Here is an 18,172-nt window from a genome sequence, read left to right as displayed (position 1 = left end):
ACAGAATATATTCCAACTCAGTTTTGCCCAGAGAGGGGAAAAAAAAAGGTAAATTAAGCATGCAAAATATGTATTCATACTGCTCCTAAAATCAGGAAAAAGCAGAAATTAAAAAACCCCAAAAGTCAAACCCCCATTTTTATCCAGAAGCAATCAGTAACTCAGCTCTTCACAAAGTGTTTTTTTAAAAAATAAATAATCTAAGGTATTATGTCACCTAGTGCAGTGTCCCTGACTCAAACAGGTCCATAGAAGCAACACTTTTTTAACTGGAGAAGGAATGTATTATATGGCACTAGACAATAGAAAGCTGCTGAATTCAAATCTAAAATTGAAATGTTGTGGACTAATACCCCATTAATATTCCTAAAGATCCTTTTTGGGCAAATTGGAATATTATTGTGAGTATCAGCAGTAAAACAGAGGTTTCCTAAATCTGCAGTTTGACCTATCTGTGAGGAAGTAAGTAGAATTTGATATTATTAACAAATGATTCACTGACTTGGAGGACAAACTGAACCAAGTCTTTCTAGACCAGGGAAGTAAAGGCAAAGGAGCAATTAAGTATGGCAAGCTAAAGAAGGGAACTGAATCCTGTTTAAAAAGCTTAAAAAAACCATTAGTAAAAGATTTTTCATTTTAAAGACCTGTAATCCATAAGCATTGTTCTCATATCCCACACACATCTCTACTGAAGAGCTCCAAAAGTTCTAGATCCCTCACAATTCACTTTGGATCCTCTCCTCTTCTGGAGAGACAGATGACCACACTCAGTTCATCTCAAGAGACTTTTCATGGCTTTTTGGGAAGTAAATTAAGGGGGGGGGAAAGCATAAATAAATAATTATAACAGCATCTTTACATGTGTGTAGAACAATAGAAAGGGAAAGAGTTTATTTATCAGGTGCAGGTACTTTGATCAATCCAGCTTTAATCCAACAGCCACATGAAGTGGCTTCACAGGCCCTGTGCCTGAGCTCACCAGCATGAATCTGGGGTCATTTTCATTATTATGAGGAACAACCTTCAGATGGCAACGTGGACAAGTTCCATAATTCAGACTTTTGTCCTGAGGGACACTTTGGTCATATGGACCATGCAACTGACTCTTCCAAGGCAGGGAGGCCAGGCTCTAAGCCTAAGCAGTTCCTGACACTCCCAAGACTTAACCCTTCAAGGGTTAACATCCAAGGCAGCAGAAATACATGAGATAATATTTCAAAATGCAGGAGTTCCGGAGATAACTGCTATTACCTGCACCTGATCACTTCCACTGCTCCTGTGTGATTCTGCATTTGTGTGACACACACACAAAGGAACATCTCTGCTCAGGCAGGGTCCTCAGAACACCTCTGTGACTCTGGCAGGGCATTTAATAAATCAAAATAGAGTCTGAATAATTAGTGGCATAAGGGAAATTGCAGGGGCAAGAAATGAAAGGGAAAATACTTTTCTTCATGGGGAAAAGTGTCTGGCTGAGCAGCAGAAGAGGAAACATCTGAAATCAGAGAGAAAATTGAGTGCTGGGAGAATAAAGTGAAGCAAATCTGCAGATACAAGCAGTGCATGACTAGAACAGCAGCAGCACACAGCTCTTCTTCCAGAAGCAGGCAGAGCAGTGGACCAGGACACAGAAAGACTGGATTCACTCTCCAGCACAGCTGCTGACCTTTCCTGTGGAAAAGCAAGGCAAGTCCCTTTTTCACCCCTTGTGCCTCAGCTTCCCCGCCTGCAGAAATGGATATGAAGACACTCATGTCATCTGTAAAGTTCACAAATGTCATATTGAAGAGGAGACTTTATTACTTCCTTCAAGGAGCAAAATGGGTAAAATGGGAAGGGATCTTGCAGTAAATTAGATTCTGTTCTGCAAAACCACTTCCCCAACCTCTTGCAGGTAATCAGCCACAGGTTTTTTTGCACCTTTCCACCTCACTGATCTAAAGGAAGAAAACTTTAGAGGTCAAACCTAGAGACTAGTTGTAATTCATGGGCTGAGTGTTATAAAACAAACACATGGCACAGAAAAGAAAATTACAAACAAGCTGTTTTGGCTGTGATGAGAAAAGAAGAAATTCACCTCTTCCAGCAGGACAAAGTATATCTTGGCAAGAGGCAAGGAATAAGGGCTCCTAGATCTTGGTCCTGTAGGGATCCTACTCCCTTCTCCCTCTCCTTCCCATTCCTATCTTCTCTCCAAAGCAGCCACCAGAAATCCTCAAAACTCACGCAGAGCTGGAGCCCCAGCTGAGCAAACCAGCAATGGGGTAATTTTCTCTTGCAGAGTTAATCCTCATTACCAGCACACAGCACAGAACAAAACACAACCAAAATCCTATTTCTCATGTCACAATCCCTTTGCAGCCAGCTCAACATGGCAACAGCAAATCCACCACGTGCAGGAAGCCCTGCTAACACCGACCTCACCGACAACTTTAAGACAAAGCAAACATGAAAATACAACAGAAATTATTGATTTCTAACCAAGAAGTCCCATCTAATCTGCAGGGCTTCCACAAAAATTTAAAATTTACCCCAAACCACAACCTGTACAGTGCACACAACCATCCTGGCAGGATCACACTGCAAAAACAGCAAAACAAACTGCTTTGTTTCTTTGGTTTGATGGTAAGTAATACAATACTTATTGTATTACCTCAATTTATTGCCTATATTTCTCTTACTTCCCTATCTCTTGGAAAGATCAATTCATGAGCAGCTTGCTTTTGAAGCTTCAGATGGTGAGGCAGTAGTAGTACTCTTTATTTATTTACTGAAATAAAACTGAATACTGCTCCTGAATACTGAAAGCCCTGAGCATGTCAGATTTACATACTGCTGCAGAGCCATCACTGATCACTCGGGTTCAAGTGTAAAAATCCCTTTATATGTCTGTTTAAGTAGCTCTTTTATCATAAGTAGAGTACTCAACAAAACTACTTGTTATTTTCAACAGCATGAGAAACAAACACAGTGATTTCTTTTCAGTTCAGGACAAATCAGGTAATTTTGCAAAACCTTCTGTATCATGGTGACTTATAGAGCATGATTATCACAGCCAACTCAGAACTTCTTACAGCAAAGGTTTGTCAGAGCCACTCAAAAACCCAAGTTTTAAAAGACTGCATGGTAACAGCTTTACTCACTTTGTAAAGAAAGAGCCAGATAATTAAACAGCAGGATTATATCAGATAGATTATGTGATACACAACATAATTTAAAAAGTTAGTTCTGAATTGCTCCAGGAGGGTTCTTCCTGAAAAACCTACTCTCTAGGTCCTTTGAAATGCCTCTCCCATGCACCCCCCTCAATTTCAGTCAAAAAAGAATCATGCATTCAATTTCTGATTTTGATCATCTGAATAAAATTAAACTAAGAGTGTGGCACCAGGAAATTAAGCCCCATCACTCTCTCCAACACAACATGAATATTCTAATAAGCACACATCTATAACTCATAACCCATTAATTTAACAAATTACTAATCTTTCTTCCCCCTTGTCTTCAACTTGCAGTTTAAGATGTCGGAAGCACTTCATGACAATATAGGGAAAAACTGCAGGAGTGATTACCAGATGAGAGGAACCCCCCTGTTCCTCTCTTAACTATTCCTCCTAGGAAGGAAGAGAAGTGCCCACAGGTCGTTTTTCTCATTTACACGTGGGCAAAGGTCACTCTTGGGTAATTTTACAGATCCAGCTGATGTGGTATCAATGCCCCTGTTTACCATCCCTGCAAAATCATGACAACCAAGCGTGCTGGTTTGGGCTGGGGATGGAGTTAATTTTCTTCACAGCAGCTAGCACAGGCTGTGTTTTGGATCTGTGCTGGAAACAGAGTTGAAATATAGAAATGTTTTTGTTATTGCTGAGCAGCTCTTGCACAGAGCCAAGGTCTCTTCTCCCTCTCACCCCACCCCAGCACTGCCAGGCTTGGTGTGCACGAGAATTTGGGAGGGGACACAGCCAGGACAGCTGATCCCAACTCACCCCAGGGATATCCCACACCTCAGCATGTACAGGTGGGGGATGAAGGGGGAAATGTTTGGGCTTTTGGTGAGATAGTGAGTTAGTGAGTGGCTGTGTGGGGCTGAGTTACCATCAGGGTTTAAATCACAATGCCAGGGAAGGTGTTTTGACAGCTGGGAAAAGTCTACCCAAAGGCCACTCTCAAAAAAAGACAAGCAGAAGCACCCAGGGAAGTAGAGGTGACTGGACTTCACCTCCAGTCAGGAGAAGACAGGAAATAGAGAGATGTTTTTGTTATTGCTGAGCAGCTCTTGCACAGAGCCGAGGTCTTTTCTCCCTCTCACCCCACCCCACTGCTGCCAGGCTTGGTGTGCATGAGAATTTGGGAGGGGACACAGCCAGGTGACCCCAACTGACCCCAGGAATATCCCACACCAGGGTGCCATGCTCAGCATGTATAGCTGGGGGAAGAAGGGGGAAATGTTTGGGGTTTGGAGTGAGTGAGTGGCTGTGTGGGGCTGAGTTGCAATTGGAGTTTAAATCACAATGCCAGGGAAGTTGTTCTGACTTCTTGGAAAAGTCCATGCTAAGGCCAGTCTCCAAAAGAGAAAAGCAGAAGCACCAAGGAAGTAGAAGTGACTGGGCTTCACCTCCAGCCAGGAGAAGTCTCAAATAAAACCTCCTGGAATCTATTTCCAAGCAGGTGAAGGACAGTCATGCAGTCACAGACACTCAACGAGGAATTCACGTGCACATCACACCTGACCCATCTCACTCCCCTCTACATCAGGACTGGAGGCACAGATGAGGAGAACAGTGGCTGTAGCACATCTTGGCTTCTGTCAGGCTTTGGACACCACCTGCCATGGCATTCCCATTTGGAAGCTGAGGATGTGGGGCTGAGCAAACCAGCCATGGTGTGGGCTGAAGGTGAGCTGCACCCCTGGGTCCAAAGGAGCCATTGACTCCTGACCAGCAGAGCCCCAGAGGTTGAGAGTGGAGGAAAAACTGTTCCACAGCCTGGAGAGAAGGAGGCTCAGGAGAGACTTTCTCACTCTTTACAAGTCCCTGGCAGGAGGCTGCAGCCAGGTGAGAGTCAGGCTCTTCTCCCATGCAACAGCAACAGGACAGGAGGACACACAGAAGCTGTGCTAAGAGAGGCTCAGGCTGGAAGCCAGGAGGAATTTCATCATGGAAATGATTGTGGAACACTGGAAGGGGCTGCCCAGTGAGCTGGGGGACTCATCTCCCCTGGAGGTGTCCAAGGAAGGCCTGGATGTGACACTCAGTGCTCTGGGCTGGTGACAAGGTGGGGAGTAGTTACAAATTGGACTCGATGGTCTTGGAGGTCTTTTCCAACCTCAGTGACTCTGTTGTTCTGTGAAGGTCTTCATCAAGAGCCTACATGAAGGACAGCCTGCACACTCAAGATTTGCATCAAAGGGAGAGGCTGCCATGCTGACTGCCACAGCCACAAGTTACAGTTTTTGAGGTTGGACAACAGGAAATATTTCCTCCCCAGGAGACTCTGGCATGACACTCTGCCTGAGCAGAGCATGGATTCTCCATCTTCAGAGGATTACAGGACTTGGCTGGGCTCAGCCATGGCTCACCCCCTCTGGTGACAGCCCCAGCTCATTTGGGATGTGTGCTTGGGGACCTACAGAGCTTTCTTGCAACCAACATTTTTAAAATATCTACCTGATTTCACTGGGGCCAGGATCCCTCCAATTTATTTATTTAAATGTAGTTAAAATATTTAAAATGGGAGAAGCATGGTGTCCCCAGGAGTCTGCTAATGTTTGTATTCTGAGCCCACTGCAGGACTTCATCAGTGCAACCCAAACCAGAAACTCTAGCTGCAATTTCTCTGGACTTGATTGACTTCTAAGTAATGACTTAAAATCAGGTAATGACTTGATTTTGAGTAATTTTACAAATCACCCTTCACTAACTCTTTAGGGCCTGGACTTCAAGGTATCATTATTAACCTTATATTAAAGTTCTCAAAACACAGTGTTCACTGAGAACACAATCAGAAACTGTAACCTTCACATGATTTCAGTTTGTCTTTCTCCCAAAACAAGCTCTGCTGTTGCTGTTTCTGCTGGTCTTGTTTCTGATGAGAGAGGCCTTGTCCTTCCAGTCTAAATAACATCAATTAAGAGAAAGAATACTTGTCCTTTTAATTCTTGCAATTAAGTTTTCTCTAGCCACTGCCTATGGAAGGGGATAGGTGGCTGGCAGGGAAAACATCCCTACAATTTATTTATTTAAATGAAGTTAAAATATTTTTAAAAACCCTGCAGTAGTGCAGAAATAGCTATCAAGTAGCATCAGGAATAGCTCTCCAAAATTCCAGATTTTCCAGACCTGAATCATATCACCATGATGTGAAATATCTCCATTAACTTCTAAATATATGACAGGAGGTGAGGCTACTCTGGTAAGCAGCAGGGAAATTATAGATTTCCCTCCATTCCCAGTGCATCTTACTGGAGAGAAAAGTGTAAAACCCCATGTTAAAACACATGTGAGGTAGTGAGAGGGGTGATACTCCCCAGTTTCCCAGCACTCTTAGTATTTTTATCCATATGCTTCAGCCAAAAATAGAGCCTGCATTTTGGAGACGTTTACCTGAAATAATTGAAACTAGAGAAAGGAAGAAAGGAAGGAAGAAGAAGTGTGACTCAGACAGACAAAGCTCGGCTGTGATTAATGTCAGCTTATGCTAAACACAGCAAATTTAGTGCATAACAAACACCAGAACCACCAAGTTGTATTTTATAAATAACCAGATTCATCAAGGTCTGTCCAGATCACTGACTGATTGAGGCCTGTGGCCAAACTGAACAACAAATTAGGTTTTGACTAAGTAATTTTGCTTCTGGATGAAATGTCAAGTAACTGATACAATTACCAGCTTTTAATTTTTGTTTTCAAACAAAGGCAAAGCATACTGAAACTTTTAATTCCTTGCAAGTCTATTCAGGTAAGAAATTGGTGTGATTTTGCAAATGATTTTTACCCTGTAATCATCTTCTCTTTTCTCCAGTTCTAATTAGTGCTGCTGATGTTCACTCAGAGCTCAGCTGTGCTGTCACCAGCGGGGCTGTTCATGGTGTCAGGCAGGGTTTTACATCAGGCAAATCCAAAATTCCCACCAGGCAGCCAACACCCCACTCCCATGGGATGTCACAGGAGCCTCAGGAGCTGCCTTATCATCCTGTCTTGCATGCAGGAGCCAGAATCCAAAAGACCCCCACCCCTGATTTCCACCATGGGTGCAGAACAGGTACTTACAGCTCAGGATTGAAGTAGGATGTGACATCAGGATCAGGCACACCTGCTACAGCAAAATTGCTGCTCCCAGTGTCAACCAGAATATTTAACTGAAAAAAAAAAAAAAAAAAAGAAAGGAAAGAAGAGGTGATTTGCATATCCAATTAAACAAATGAACAAAAAAATCATTGCAGTTTTTGTCTAAACTATCTTCAGTTTTAAAATCATGATGAGCATTGCCCTGAGAAATAAATTTAGTGTCACTTTTGGGAAAGATATGCTGCTGCAGCCCATCCAAAATAGCTGATCCTGCTGAAAAGCTTTAAAATAGTCTGTTCCTGGAAGGGGGAAAACCCGCCAAGCCCACATTTGCACAGCAGATGAATTCCTGATCATCTCCAATTTCTTTTTGGCCCAAGCCCACATTTGCACAGCAGATGAATTCCTGATCATCTCCAATTTCTTTTGGCCCAACCCATGAGTCTTGGCAACCAGTCCAGGGCACAGGCTGAATTATGGACTGTTAAAGCTCTCTTTGTCTTAGAGCTTGTGAGATTTCAAGGTAGGGGCAGAGTGCAGGTTAGACAGAGATAAGCAGAAGCATGAAGCTGCTCTGTGGATTGGCAAACACAGGAGCAATGCCCAGTTCATCCTGAGCAGCAGCAATCTTCCACAGCCTTTACCACCTTTACAAATGAGGATGGCAGATTTATTAACACTGTGATTGAAAGGTGGCCTAAGAGGGGGCCACTTGTTTGGTTGATTGGGAGGGTGATTTAGGCTGAAAATTGCCTAAACAAGGACAAAATGGGACACCTCCTTTCCTCATCTAGCTCAGGTAGCCAGGCTGGTCCATCACAGCTGCAGGATGGCAAAGCAGGATCACTTCTTTCAGTGAGACCTGGAAACCACATTAGGTACAGAGGCATTAAATGGTGAGTTTAAGTCAGTCAGACTTACTCTACTGCTACCAAATCAGTGGTCACACTTTTCCCCTGCTCTTGGCTGGATGCTTCCCAAGCCTCCCTGGCAAAGCCACAGGGCTGTAATGCAAACCAGATCAGGTTCCTCACCTACAGATACCAAGAAAAATCTGCCATATCAGACAGCCACTGCAATGGATGTGGTAGGAGTGGATATCAGAAAAGGGTGATTCCCTCCTTTGGTGACAACATGGTCTCAGCAGGCTTAAAACACCTGCTCCACAGAAAAATAATAAAGAATTAGATGTAGAAACCCAGGGCACAGGGAATATTTCTCTGTCTGCTCTGGGGTGTCCTGACCCCCAGGGCAGCACTGACTCTGACCCTCATCCATGGAGAAAGTTTCCCAGACTTCAAGATAGACTGGAATCCACTAAAGTGTGAAATAGATCATAGAGAGCAGTGTGGGTGTGTCACTGGGTGAGAAATTGAGGTTTTGGGATTTTTAGTCTGTTGTGGATGGAAGCAAGATGGAGGGCACAGGGTGTGGTCCTGGGTTTCTTCTTCACCTTCTTCTTCCTCCTTCTCCATTGGTTTGGGTGGCATTTTGTAACTGGGCAGAAAAGTCCCCATTGCAGCTCTGTGGGATCAGTTATTGGGGTAAAAGGGAAAATAATCCAGGTGTCAGTTCTTCATTGGATAGTTCAGTCTTAAAAGTCCTTGGAACAAGAGACTGTTGGGCACTTTGTGCCTTCTAATGAAAAGCTGCAGAACTCACAGCAGTGAGACTGTTTCACTGATAAGAAATAATAAACACCTGAGTGCGAACATGAAACACCATCTCAAGTGCCTTCAATGCAGACCCAAAGAAACCCACAATTAGTACCCCCACAATTAGGAATTTTCCTGTAGGAGGGAGTGAGACATGAAGATTTGGTTGCCCATAGCTTAAAGCCAGCTCACACCAGCCCCTTTGGAAGTCCCCATCACTCCTTAAGATGGGATATAGCTTGGGATCTGCAGTGGGAAGGGCAAGAGAGAATGATCAGGGAAATAAGTTTGGTGTTGACAAAGGAAGGGGAGAAAAAGGGCTGAGCTCAGAATTGAGTGTAAACACAAAGGAGAATAAAGCATTTTAAAAAGATGTGCTGAATCCTTCTCTAATAAGATTGAGTGTAGACAAAAAGTGTGAGTCAATGTTTAAAAACATCTTTGGTTTGCTCACAGAGGAGAAGGGAGGTGATGGTTACCCTTGTTTCACCCTTTTAATATAGTATGGGACTGAGGAACTCTGAAATTTAAACAAGCACACAAAACCAACCAGTAATTTCTGAGAATCTCTTCTGAACTGCAGGCACACTCTGTCATTGGTATTCCCAGCCCTAATCTTGCAGAAATTTTAAGACTAAAAAGAAACAAACCAACAACCTGAGCAAAGCTGCATCCCAGATTTTAGATTAGGCAAAGACAATACATTAAAATTTATTTGGCAACCACATGAGCTAGACAGAGTCATCTAAGAACAAAAGGACATCCACAAGTTCACTTGGCTCCAGGAGCTGAGGCTTTAAAAGCAAATAAGAACCTCTGAGGCTCTGCAATAAAATCCAAAGTTTGCTACATACTTCATTTCAATGCTATCAAAGCCTAACATTTTTTCAACTACCTAACAAAGTACAAACTATTCATTTCCTCCCCTTCTCTGGCATAGAAATCATATTAAAAATAAACAACAAAGAGGAGCTACAATGTGTGCCTGCATCTATCAGGACTGACAAAATTTGCCTCAAAGGGGTGCTGCAGGGCTTAAATTAATTAGCCTTTCCGAGGTAGTCTGTGATGCTTGAGCAATGGGCACTATACATCAGCTGCATAAATACATGTAGGTGTTGCCTTAGCCTCAGTGTTATGCATGGCACCATAAACGGAGGAGGACTTGGGGGAGAAAAAAAAAACCCAACCAAAACCCAACAAAAATCACTAAATATGACACACATGAAAGATATTTTCCCCCCACACCTTAAACACAATGTTATCACCACGGAATTCACAGACCATCCAAGGAAAGGGCAGATTTACTACCCACAGGACGGAGCAAATCAAGATTTCCAGAAGAAAATAGATATCCCCCCACAAAGAAAGAGGCAAAGCACAAAGCTGGCTGAGCATGCAGGCTCCAGCCCACTCGGACACAGCAGAGCTCACATGACAGATGCTATTGAGGCTGACATTCTCCATCCACATGTTTGTGCATAATGAGATGCAGGCAGCCAGGGCAGACACTGATTTATTGTAGTCCTCACAATAGGGCCAGTGATTAGCAGCTCATTTTAGGCTGGGTATAACTTACTGAGTTCCCTTTCTCCCCTGAATTTTCTTTAGTGCCTTCACATCTCATTAAGAGGCGATTTCATGGTGTCTCCACTGGAGCTGCTGGGGCAGCTTCAGGCCAGCTCTGGAAAGTCACAAGGTGGCCACTGAAGGAGCCCTGGTCCAGGGCTGTCCATCCTGTCCTGTCTTAACCATGCACAGCAGCCCTGCTGAGAAGGATTTGGGGTGCCTGAAAGGTTGGACATGTCCTTGGAAATGTCAGCTTGCAGCCCAGAAACAACTGTGTCCTTGGCTGCATCCACAGCAGGGTGGGCAGAGGTGAGGGGGGGATTCTGTCCCTGTGCCCTGCTCAGGTGAGAGCCCACCTGCAGAGCTGCCCCAGCCCTGGAGGAGCTGGAGCTGCTGCAGAGAGCCCAGAGGAGGCTCCAGGATGAGCAGAGGGCTGGAGCAGCTCTGCTGGCAGGAAAGGTTGGCACAGCTGGCATTGCTCACCTGCACAGGAGAAGCTTTGGGCTGAGCTCAGGGTGGCCTTGCAGGGCCTGGCTTCAAACTGCCAGAGTGCTAATATCTAGATTAGATATTAGCATTAAAACCAATGAAAAACTTCTTTCCTTTTGCTTTTGGAAGAGGGAAAGCCTTTTATGGGGATTTTTTTTTTTTTTTTGTGGTTTCCAAGTTCAATTTCAGGCCTGCACAACAGACACTTGAGAGCAAATCCACTCAAGTGTTTCTTCCCCCCAAAGGTCACTTTAACCACAGCTGTGGGACACGAAATCTGCACCTAGTAAAGTACCTGGAGATTATTTTGCTATCTGCATTTGCTATATGCAAATAGAGTTGTTATTATCAACAGGAGGCACATAAAGATCCCTATTTTACAGTGAGCAGGACAGGAACATCCACCTCTGCCATGACAAACTCACAGAAGGAGTCTGACATTATCTATATGCCATTAGTTTGTGGTTATAAAAAGAAGCAAATGCAAACTTGTTTACTGAAAGTCATGAACACTGAAAGCAGAAGCCTTGGAGGTCATGCATTTTATATTTTTTTCTGTTCTGAAGGGGTAGAGACACTAAAAATTCCCCAGTCCCAATGATTTCTTTCAACTGGAAGTTGAACACTTTGTCAATACTTCAAGGATCCCTTAAATTTTCCAGTGCTTGATTCCACAGCAGCATCAAATAGCACTTACTGCATGCTACACAGCTTCAATAATTTAACTTACCACTGTGTCTTTAATATTTTTAAGCCTTCCATTGCTAAATATTACTGCATTTTGCTACCAGAAAAACCAAAAATTTCCTATTAATGTGTTATCATTTTTTCACTCAGCAAAGCTTTGGCTGTCTGGGGTTCAGGCACCTGCCCTGGTTCAGCAGGTGATGTCAATATGACACATCCACACTAGACTGGCTGTTATTCATGCCTCATTTAACTGCCTGACATAAAACAATTTGCAGTTATCCACCATGCATTCAGAAAGTGACTTCCTTCACATTTTCAGGGGAAAGTGAGAGCAGCAATCATTCATTTTTTGTTGCAGAGAGGTTGCTCCTCTCCCTTAGCTGGGACAAAAGTTGCCTCTGTTCTGGTACACACCCTGCACAGACTTTGGAAAAGTTCCTCTTCCCTGTTTTAGTTTGAGGTTGGGAGGTTTTGGTAACTTCCAGAAAAACTAAACGAATCCCACAGGCTGGAAGTGCAAAATGGATTTCTTTGAAGCAGCTGTCTGGGTGATTTAGCACCCACAGCCTTTTCCAGGTGTGGAATCCTGGGCCTGCCTGCAAACCTGCTGCTTTTGATGTGATTCCCTGGGTCACCCACACTGAACTAGGGATACTCTTCATCCCCACTAAAAGACTGATCCATAGAAAAATCCACTTTTTCCAAGTACACAGGTCTGATCAATTCTTTTAGGTCAGGCAATAAAGTCCTACCACTAGACAGGCTTTCTACAGCTACCTAAAAGCAGGTTGGAGTGAGCTGGTGTCAGTCTTTTCTTCCAGACAACAAGTGACAGGATGAGGGGGAATGGCCTCAAGCTGCACCAGAGAGGTTTGGCCAGATATTAGGGAAAATTTTCCTCAAAAATTGTTATAAAGCACTTGACCAAACTGACCAGGAAAGTGGAAAAGTCATCATGCCTGGAACTATTAAAAAACCATATGGATATGGCACTTGGGAAAATAATTTATTGGTGAACATGGTGGTGGTGCTGGGTTGATGGTTGGACTTGATCTGAAAGGTTTTCCCCAGCCTTAACTATTCCACGATTCTGCAAAGAAACCAGACTGCAAAAATGTATTTGGCTCTTCATTGCTGCTTCAGCTGAAGCATAGGGAGGGGGAAAAAAGAGGAATAGGATTTGCACATGTAGGGCCATAAATACAGCAAACAATCTCATTCAGCCTTACATTTACTCTGGGGTTCAGTCAAAACTTTAGTGATATTTGACAGTCTCCTTCACAAGGCAGCAGAGCAAAGAAGGGGGCTGTGTAAGAACTCACAGAACCACAGAATGGTTTGGGTTGGAAAGGACATCAAAGCCCATCCAGTGCCACCCCTGCCATGGCAGGGACACCTCCCACTGTCCCAGGCTGCTTCAGCCCCAGTGTCCAACCTGGCCTTGGGATCCAGGGGCAGCCCCAGCTGCTCTGGGCACCCTGGGCCAGGGCCTGCCCACCCCCATGAAGGAAGAATTATTTCTAATATCTAATCTAAAACTCCTCTCTTTTAGGAATGATATCTCTCTTCATGATGAAAACTACAAGCCATCATGCCTCCTCTGGGATTTTAACTGGACTCAAGGGCACTCCTTTCTTTTCCCTTTTCTCTTGTCCTCAGTAAAGAGCACAACCATTCCACACCAGTAGCATCCATATGCCACTCAAAATCTTTTCATACTTTCATGATTTCTCCCAAAGCACCCACTTAAAATAGGGTTTGTAATTCTATATGCTTGCTGGAGCATGTCACACAGTGAACTATGACAGAGTAAAAAAGTTTTTATCCCCTTGCAGAGAGCAGAAATAGGAATCATCCCATCACCTGCTCAGGAGCTGTTACCACCCATCACAATGTAGATGTAGAAGTCCACCCCATCTCACCCCTGAGCTTGTACCATCTCTGAATTCTCTTTCTTATTTTGTCCCACACATAATAAACCCTCCAGAAAATAATCTGCTAGACAGTGCTTCAAAAACAACTAAAAAAAAGGGTTCAAAGAAGTGCTGCTTCTTGTTAGGGATTAGCAGCTAGAAATTACTTGGGTAACAGCTCTTCTTTTTCAAGCTGGTTAATAGATAGGAAAATTAGTTGGCAATTTAAATGCTGCCTCATTTAACACAATGATTCCTAATTACATTATCAGCCCATCTGGCAAGAATTGCTTACAACCATCTCACAGAAAAGAAAACACCAGTAACTCTATGCTGTGTTTGCCCACAGTTATTACATGTTATTATTGGCACTGACTGTCAGTCAGGTTATTTCAGCAATTTGTTTCTACAAATTAGTAATGTTACAATATACAGTGGCTTTTTAAGCACAGACATACTGTATGGGTTTTTCTCCCCTGTGTTACTTAGAGTTAGCATTTACAGCCTACTTTCCAATAAAAAAAAAGGTATCAGAAGGCTAGGCTTTAATATAGATTCTTCATCTGTTCCTCTGAAAATGCAGAAATAAAAGCAATTTAAAAGATGAGTTAAGAGAAATTTTTGGAAGCATTTCTAGATGTAGAAGACTGCAAAGTCAGACATAAACCTGAAAAGCCTCCACAATGACAGATTTCTGCTTGCAGAATATTGTGCACTTTGCTTAAAAGGTAAGACTGAAAACAAAAATAGGTAAATTTGTTGGACTGGCACACTGCCAGTGCAGGGATGGACTCTCCCATTTCTCACTGCTCACAAGCAGTCCCTGCACTGGAGGAACACCTTACCCCAAAGCCAAATGATCCTCTGCAGCTTGGATGGAATATACTTCACCTCAGAGGAGGAGGAGGAGGAAGCCAGACCCATATTTTACACCAAGTCCAGGAGGGGTATTTCCAGTGCTGCCCTGAGTGAAGTCACCTCACCAGAGGAAACAGACCTATCTGCTCCTACCTCCAAAAAAAAACCCCTCCCATGGTCACAAGAAGGGTTCACCTATGCAGCCAAGATAAGAGAGGCATTGTGAGGAAAGAAAATAAAAAAGAATGAGATTAATTTTCCAATGACGTTTGTTCAGCAGGTGGTGCCCACGTTTGGCTGCAGCTCTGGGGATGCAAAGGAAGGTGATTTATTGCTGCACAAAAACGTGGGCAAACCAGAAGGTCAAGTTTATCACCAAAGATAACTCCTGCTTGAACAACAGCAGAAGTCTGTCACAGAAACTGTGCTGTGTTTGCAGTCTGGGGAGTTAACAGGAGAACCAGTGCCAGCAGCAGACCAAGCTCTCCAGAGAGAGTTTGGCCTTTGCTGCCATTCCCCTCACTGCATTCCCAGGGGGTGCCAGGACCTGGGATTGACATTTACTGTCCTCACATCCCCTCTCTTCCCCAGCCACTTAAAACATCTATTCCCAAACACTCTCACACCCTCACTGGGCCCAGCAGAAGACCAGGAGCTTCCCCCCCATCTCTCCATGATCTCCTAGACTGGAAGGAATATTTCTTTTTTCCTGCCTGAAAAGCAATAATCTCTTTCTTTGCCAGAAGATTACAAAGTACTATCTGGATTAGCCAATCTATCCGTGTTTAAGAGCACTGCATGCTTCTGTAGTGGAGATTTGTATAAAAAACACAAATGCTAAAATGACAGATTGCTCTGAAGTATAAACTTGCTAAACTAAATTGTGAGTTGAAATATGAGCATCTGACTGTGGGACTGATGAATAGTCATTTTGAAGAAAAATATTACAGGAAGTGCTTTATATATATTATCATTTTGACAATAAGGGAAGGCTATTATGGTTTAAAGACAAAAAAAATAGTCAGCCAATCAATCCTGGTAACAAAACAAAATATCTATTCTTCATTTCTACGCTCTCCTTCCTGCCAATGCCCTCAGTTCCCTAAACATTAGCATTCTTTCTGCACATGCCATCTCATGTGCTATCTTATTTTTCAGGCTGAAATTTATTTGCTGTGTCTAGATTTATCATACAACACATCCATCCTATTCATGCTATGTGAACATGCTTTGCTGTTGAACATGAGCCATTACTTGCTTATCTTAGAGCTGTGTGAATCGTAGCAATTTTGTCTCATTGCCTTTTCAGAAGAGATTAACCTTTTTTTCCCTCTTTTTTATTTTTTCTCCCCCCAGATACGAGTCTCTCTCCCACCTCACATCCTATAGCAGACAAAACCAAGTGTGTGAAGCAATCCTGTAGTTCACATAAACCAGCAGCAGCTGAAGTCATGCTCTGCTCTAAGCACTGGGTTTTAAGGAAAATCTGGACTAATTACAGAGTAATAACAATAATCTAGAGGTGTAGAAAAAAATCACCTGTAAATAAGTGTTGACAGGCTTTAAATGGCTTGAGAAGATGAAGGAAAAGTGTGATAGTCTTTTAACAGATGTAGGGGTGCCACAGAGACCCCCAGGGAGACAAACCTTTCAGAAGGATGGGGTTGCATGGAAGCCAAGAGGTGCCTTCATCAGCCTTCCCCAGGGTAGCCACCAACCCTTACCAAAAGCAGAGTTAGTGCTTACTGAGAGCAGCAGAAATCCTCTCAAATTTGAGAGAGGAAAATCTGTCTATCTGCTGTACTTACACAACACACGTTCTTGAATGGAAAAGATAATGAGTGCCTAGACAAAGGGAGGATTAACAAAACCCCCACAAACACTCTGAAATTCAAGGAGTGCATGAGACATCAGCTATTTGTGCTTAAGTGCACACAAAAGCTCTTGTTAAATCCAAAAGCCTGTTTCCACCTGTTAGTAGGTGTAAAGGAACTAAATTAATCAATTTCCTGGTAATTACAGCACAGCACTGACGAGACAGGGAGGCTGGAAGCCAAATGCCACTGGGAGCAACTCTCACATTTAACTGCAAGCCTCGAGAGGAATCCCAGTGCCCACGCAGCCTGCGTTTAGAGACAGCCTAAGTCTAAGCCCTGTGTCCTAAATTAGCAAGAGTCTCATCCAGAGCTCACCCCTCCCTCCCTGGAGAACAGGGTGACTTCAGATGCTGGAGACACAGCTATTAATTCAATAATTCCATGGCTAAAAAAGAGCTTAACTCTTGGAGATGTGCTTGTGAGTGGCATCACCCATTTCACAGGCTCCTTCTCAGCATAAAACTCTTTCTCACTTGGAAACCAGAGTGTCACTGTTGGGACCCAGGACATTCCTCTGGCTGCCCTGGAGGACTCCAGGCCCTGGCAGGGGGCTCAGAGACCCTGGCACAGAGTCAAAAACACCTGTGCCTTCCATTTTAACCCATGGAAACAATTACCAACTTTGTGAGAGGAGTTACAAGCCACAAGGGTTTGAGTAGAATGATAGTGAATTTGTCACAGGGTGAAAAAGTAGAAATTTGGGGTTTTTAGAAGGGGGGTTCAAGAGGCAAGATGGAGGAATCTGAGCATGTCCTGTCCTTCTTCTTCTTGTCCTCCACCTTCTGCTGGGATGGTGACACTCCCGGATTGGTTTAGAGTAGAGACAGACTGTCTAACATAAGTGATAGCTATTGGGAAGTTATTGTAAATAAAATACATGTAGTTCATTGTATAAAAACCCAACACCACTCCAAGGGCAGGGACTGTGCCACAACCCAACCTGCTGGACAGACCTCAGCAGGTCAGAGAGAGAATGGAATGGATAAGAGAAGATAAACAACCTTGAAAAGCAGAGCCAAGGAATCTCAACTTCTTCTGTGGTCACAAGGCTGGGAAAAAGAGACTTTCTAACACCTCAGGAGCCATTCCAGCAACTCAGAACCTGAGATGTCACCACCATCACAGGGCAGACCTGCTGGGCACTGTCCAGCAGGATTCTGAGCTCTTTGAGCCATCAGATGGAGCTAAGGATGCTGTAGGAAGACCTGAGGAGGGGGAGAGCTTCCAGCTCCACAATAAACAGGGCACTGTCTGAGGTTAAATGTCTGCTGTAGTTCTGCTCACCAGCACCACTCAGGGCATGATCTTTCCACAAAGGATAATCATGTCAAAGAATTTTAGAGGTTGGGCTTTTTTAAGGGAGTCACAAGAAAAAAAAAAGGAGAAATCATGCGACTACATTACCTTTCAGAATACAATATTAAGGAGGGCTTCTTGCCTTTTTTCTTTTCCTTGGGTTAAGGAAATGAAATCAGTAAGCCTACATTAATGTATTATACCCAGTGAATGATTACAGTTAGAAGCTGCATTCAGTTCAGAATTTCAATTTTCCGAGGCTTTTGCTCTCCAAAATTAGCTTCCAATTTATTTTGTCAGGTCATTCTTTTCTTTTCCTCTATTGCTCATTAGACTCAGTGAAACTGCTGTCAAATAAAAAAAAAAAAAAAGAAGGCATTTTTAACTCTTCTTCTCTACCTAGCTTCAGAAGTCCTACAGTTAAAAAAAGAAAAAAAAAAAAAAAAAGGTTGTTTTGAAATGAAATCAACTGCAGTAAGACCAAAACAGTTTTACACATATGTACAGAGTCAAGCCATGCTAGGCAAACTCAAGAA

The 18,172-nt window shown here is 43.3% G+C and overlaps 1 protein-coding gene across 1 annotated transcript in view; it reads right to left on the bottom strand.

The window, feature by feature from the left end:
• Positions 1-18,172, bottom strand: part of BACE2 (beta-secretase 2) — a gene marked incomplete at its 5' end in the record, with an annotated part of 50,067 nt that overhangs the window by 18,371 nt on the left and 13,524 nt on the right. The window contains 1 exon segment of the mRNA XM_084226250.1: positions 7,272-7,360. Within this exon segment, the coding sequence (XP_084082376.1) occupies positions 7,272-7,360 (89 nt within the window).

The sequence above is a fragment of the Fringilla coelebs genome, assembly GCF_963513975.1.
Source record: "Fringilla coelebs genome assembly, chromosome: 2".
In the NCBI taxonomy this organism is placed as follows: Eukaryota; Metazoa; Chordata; class Aves; order Passeriformes; family Fringillidae; genus Fringilla; species Fringilla coelebs.
The sequence above is the reverse complement of the archived record's forward strand: the minus strand, read 5'-3'. Positions and strand labels throughout refer to the sequence as shown.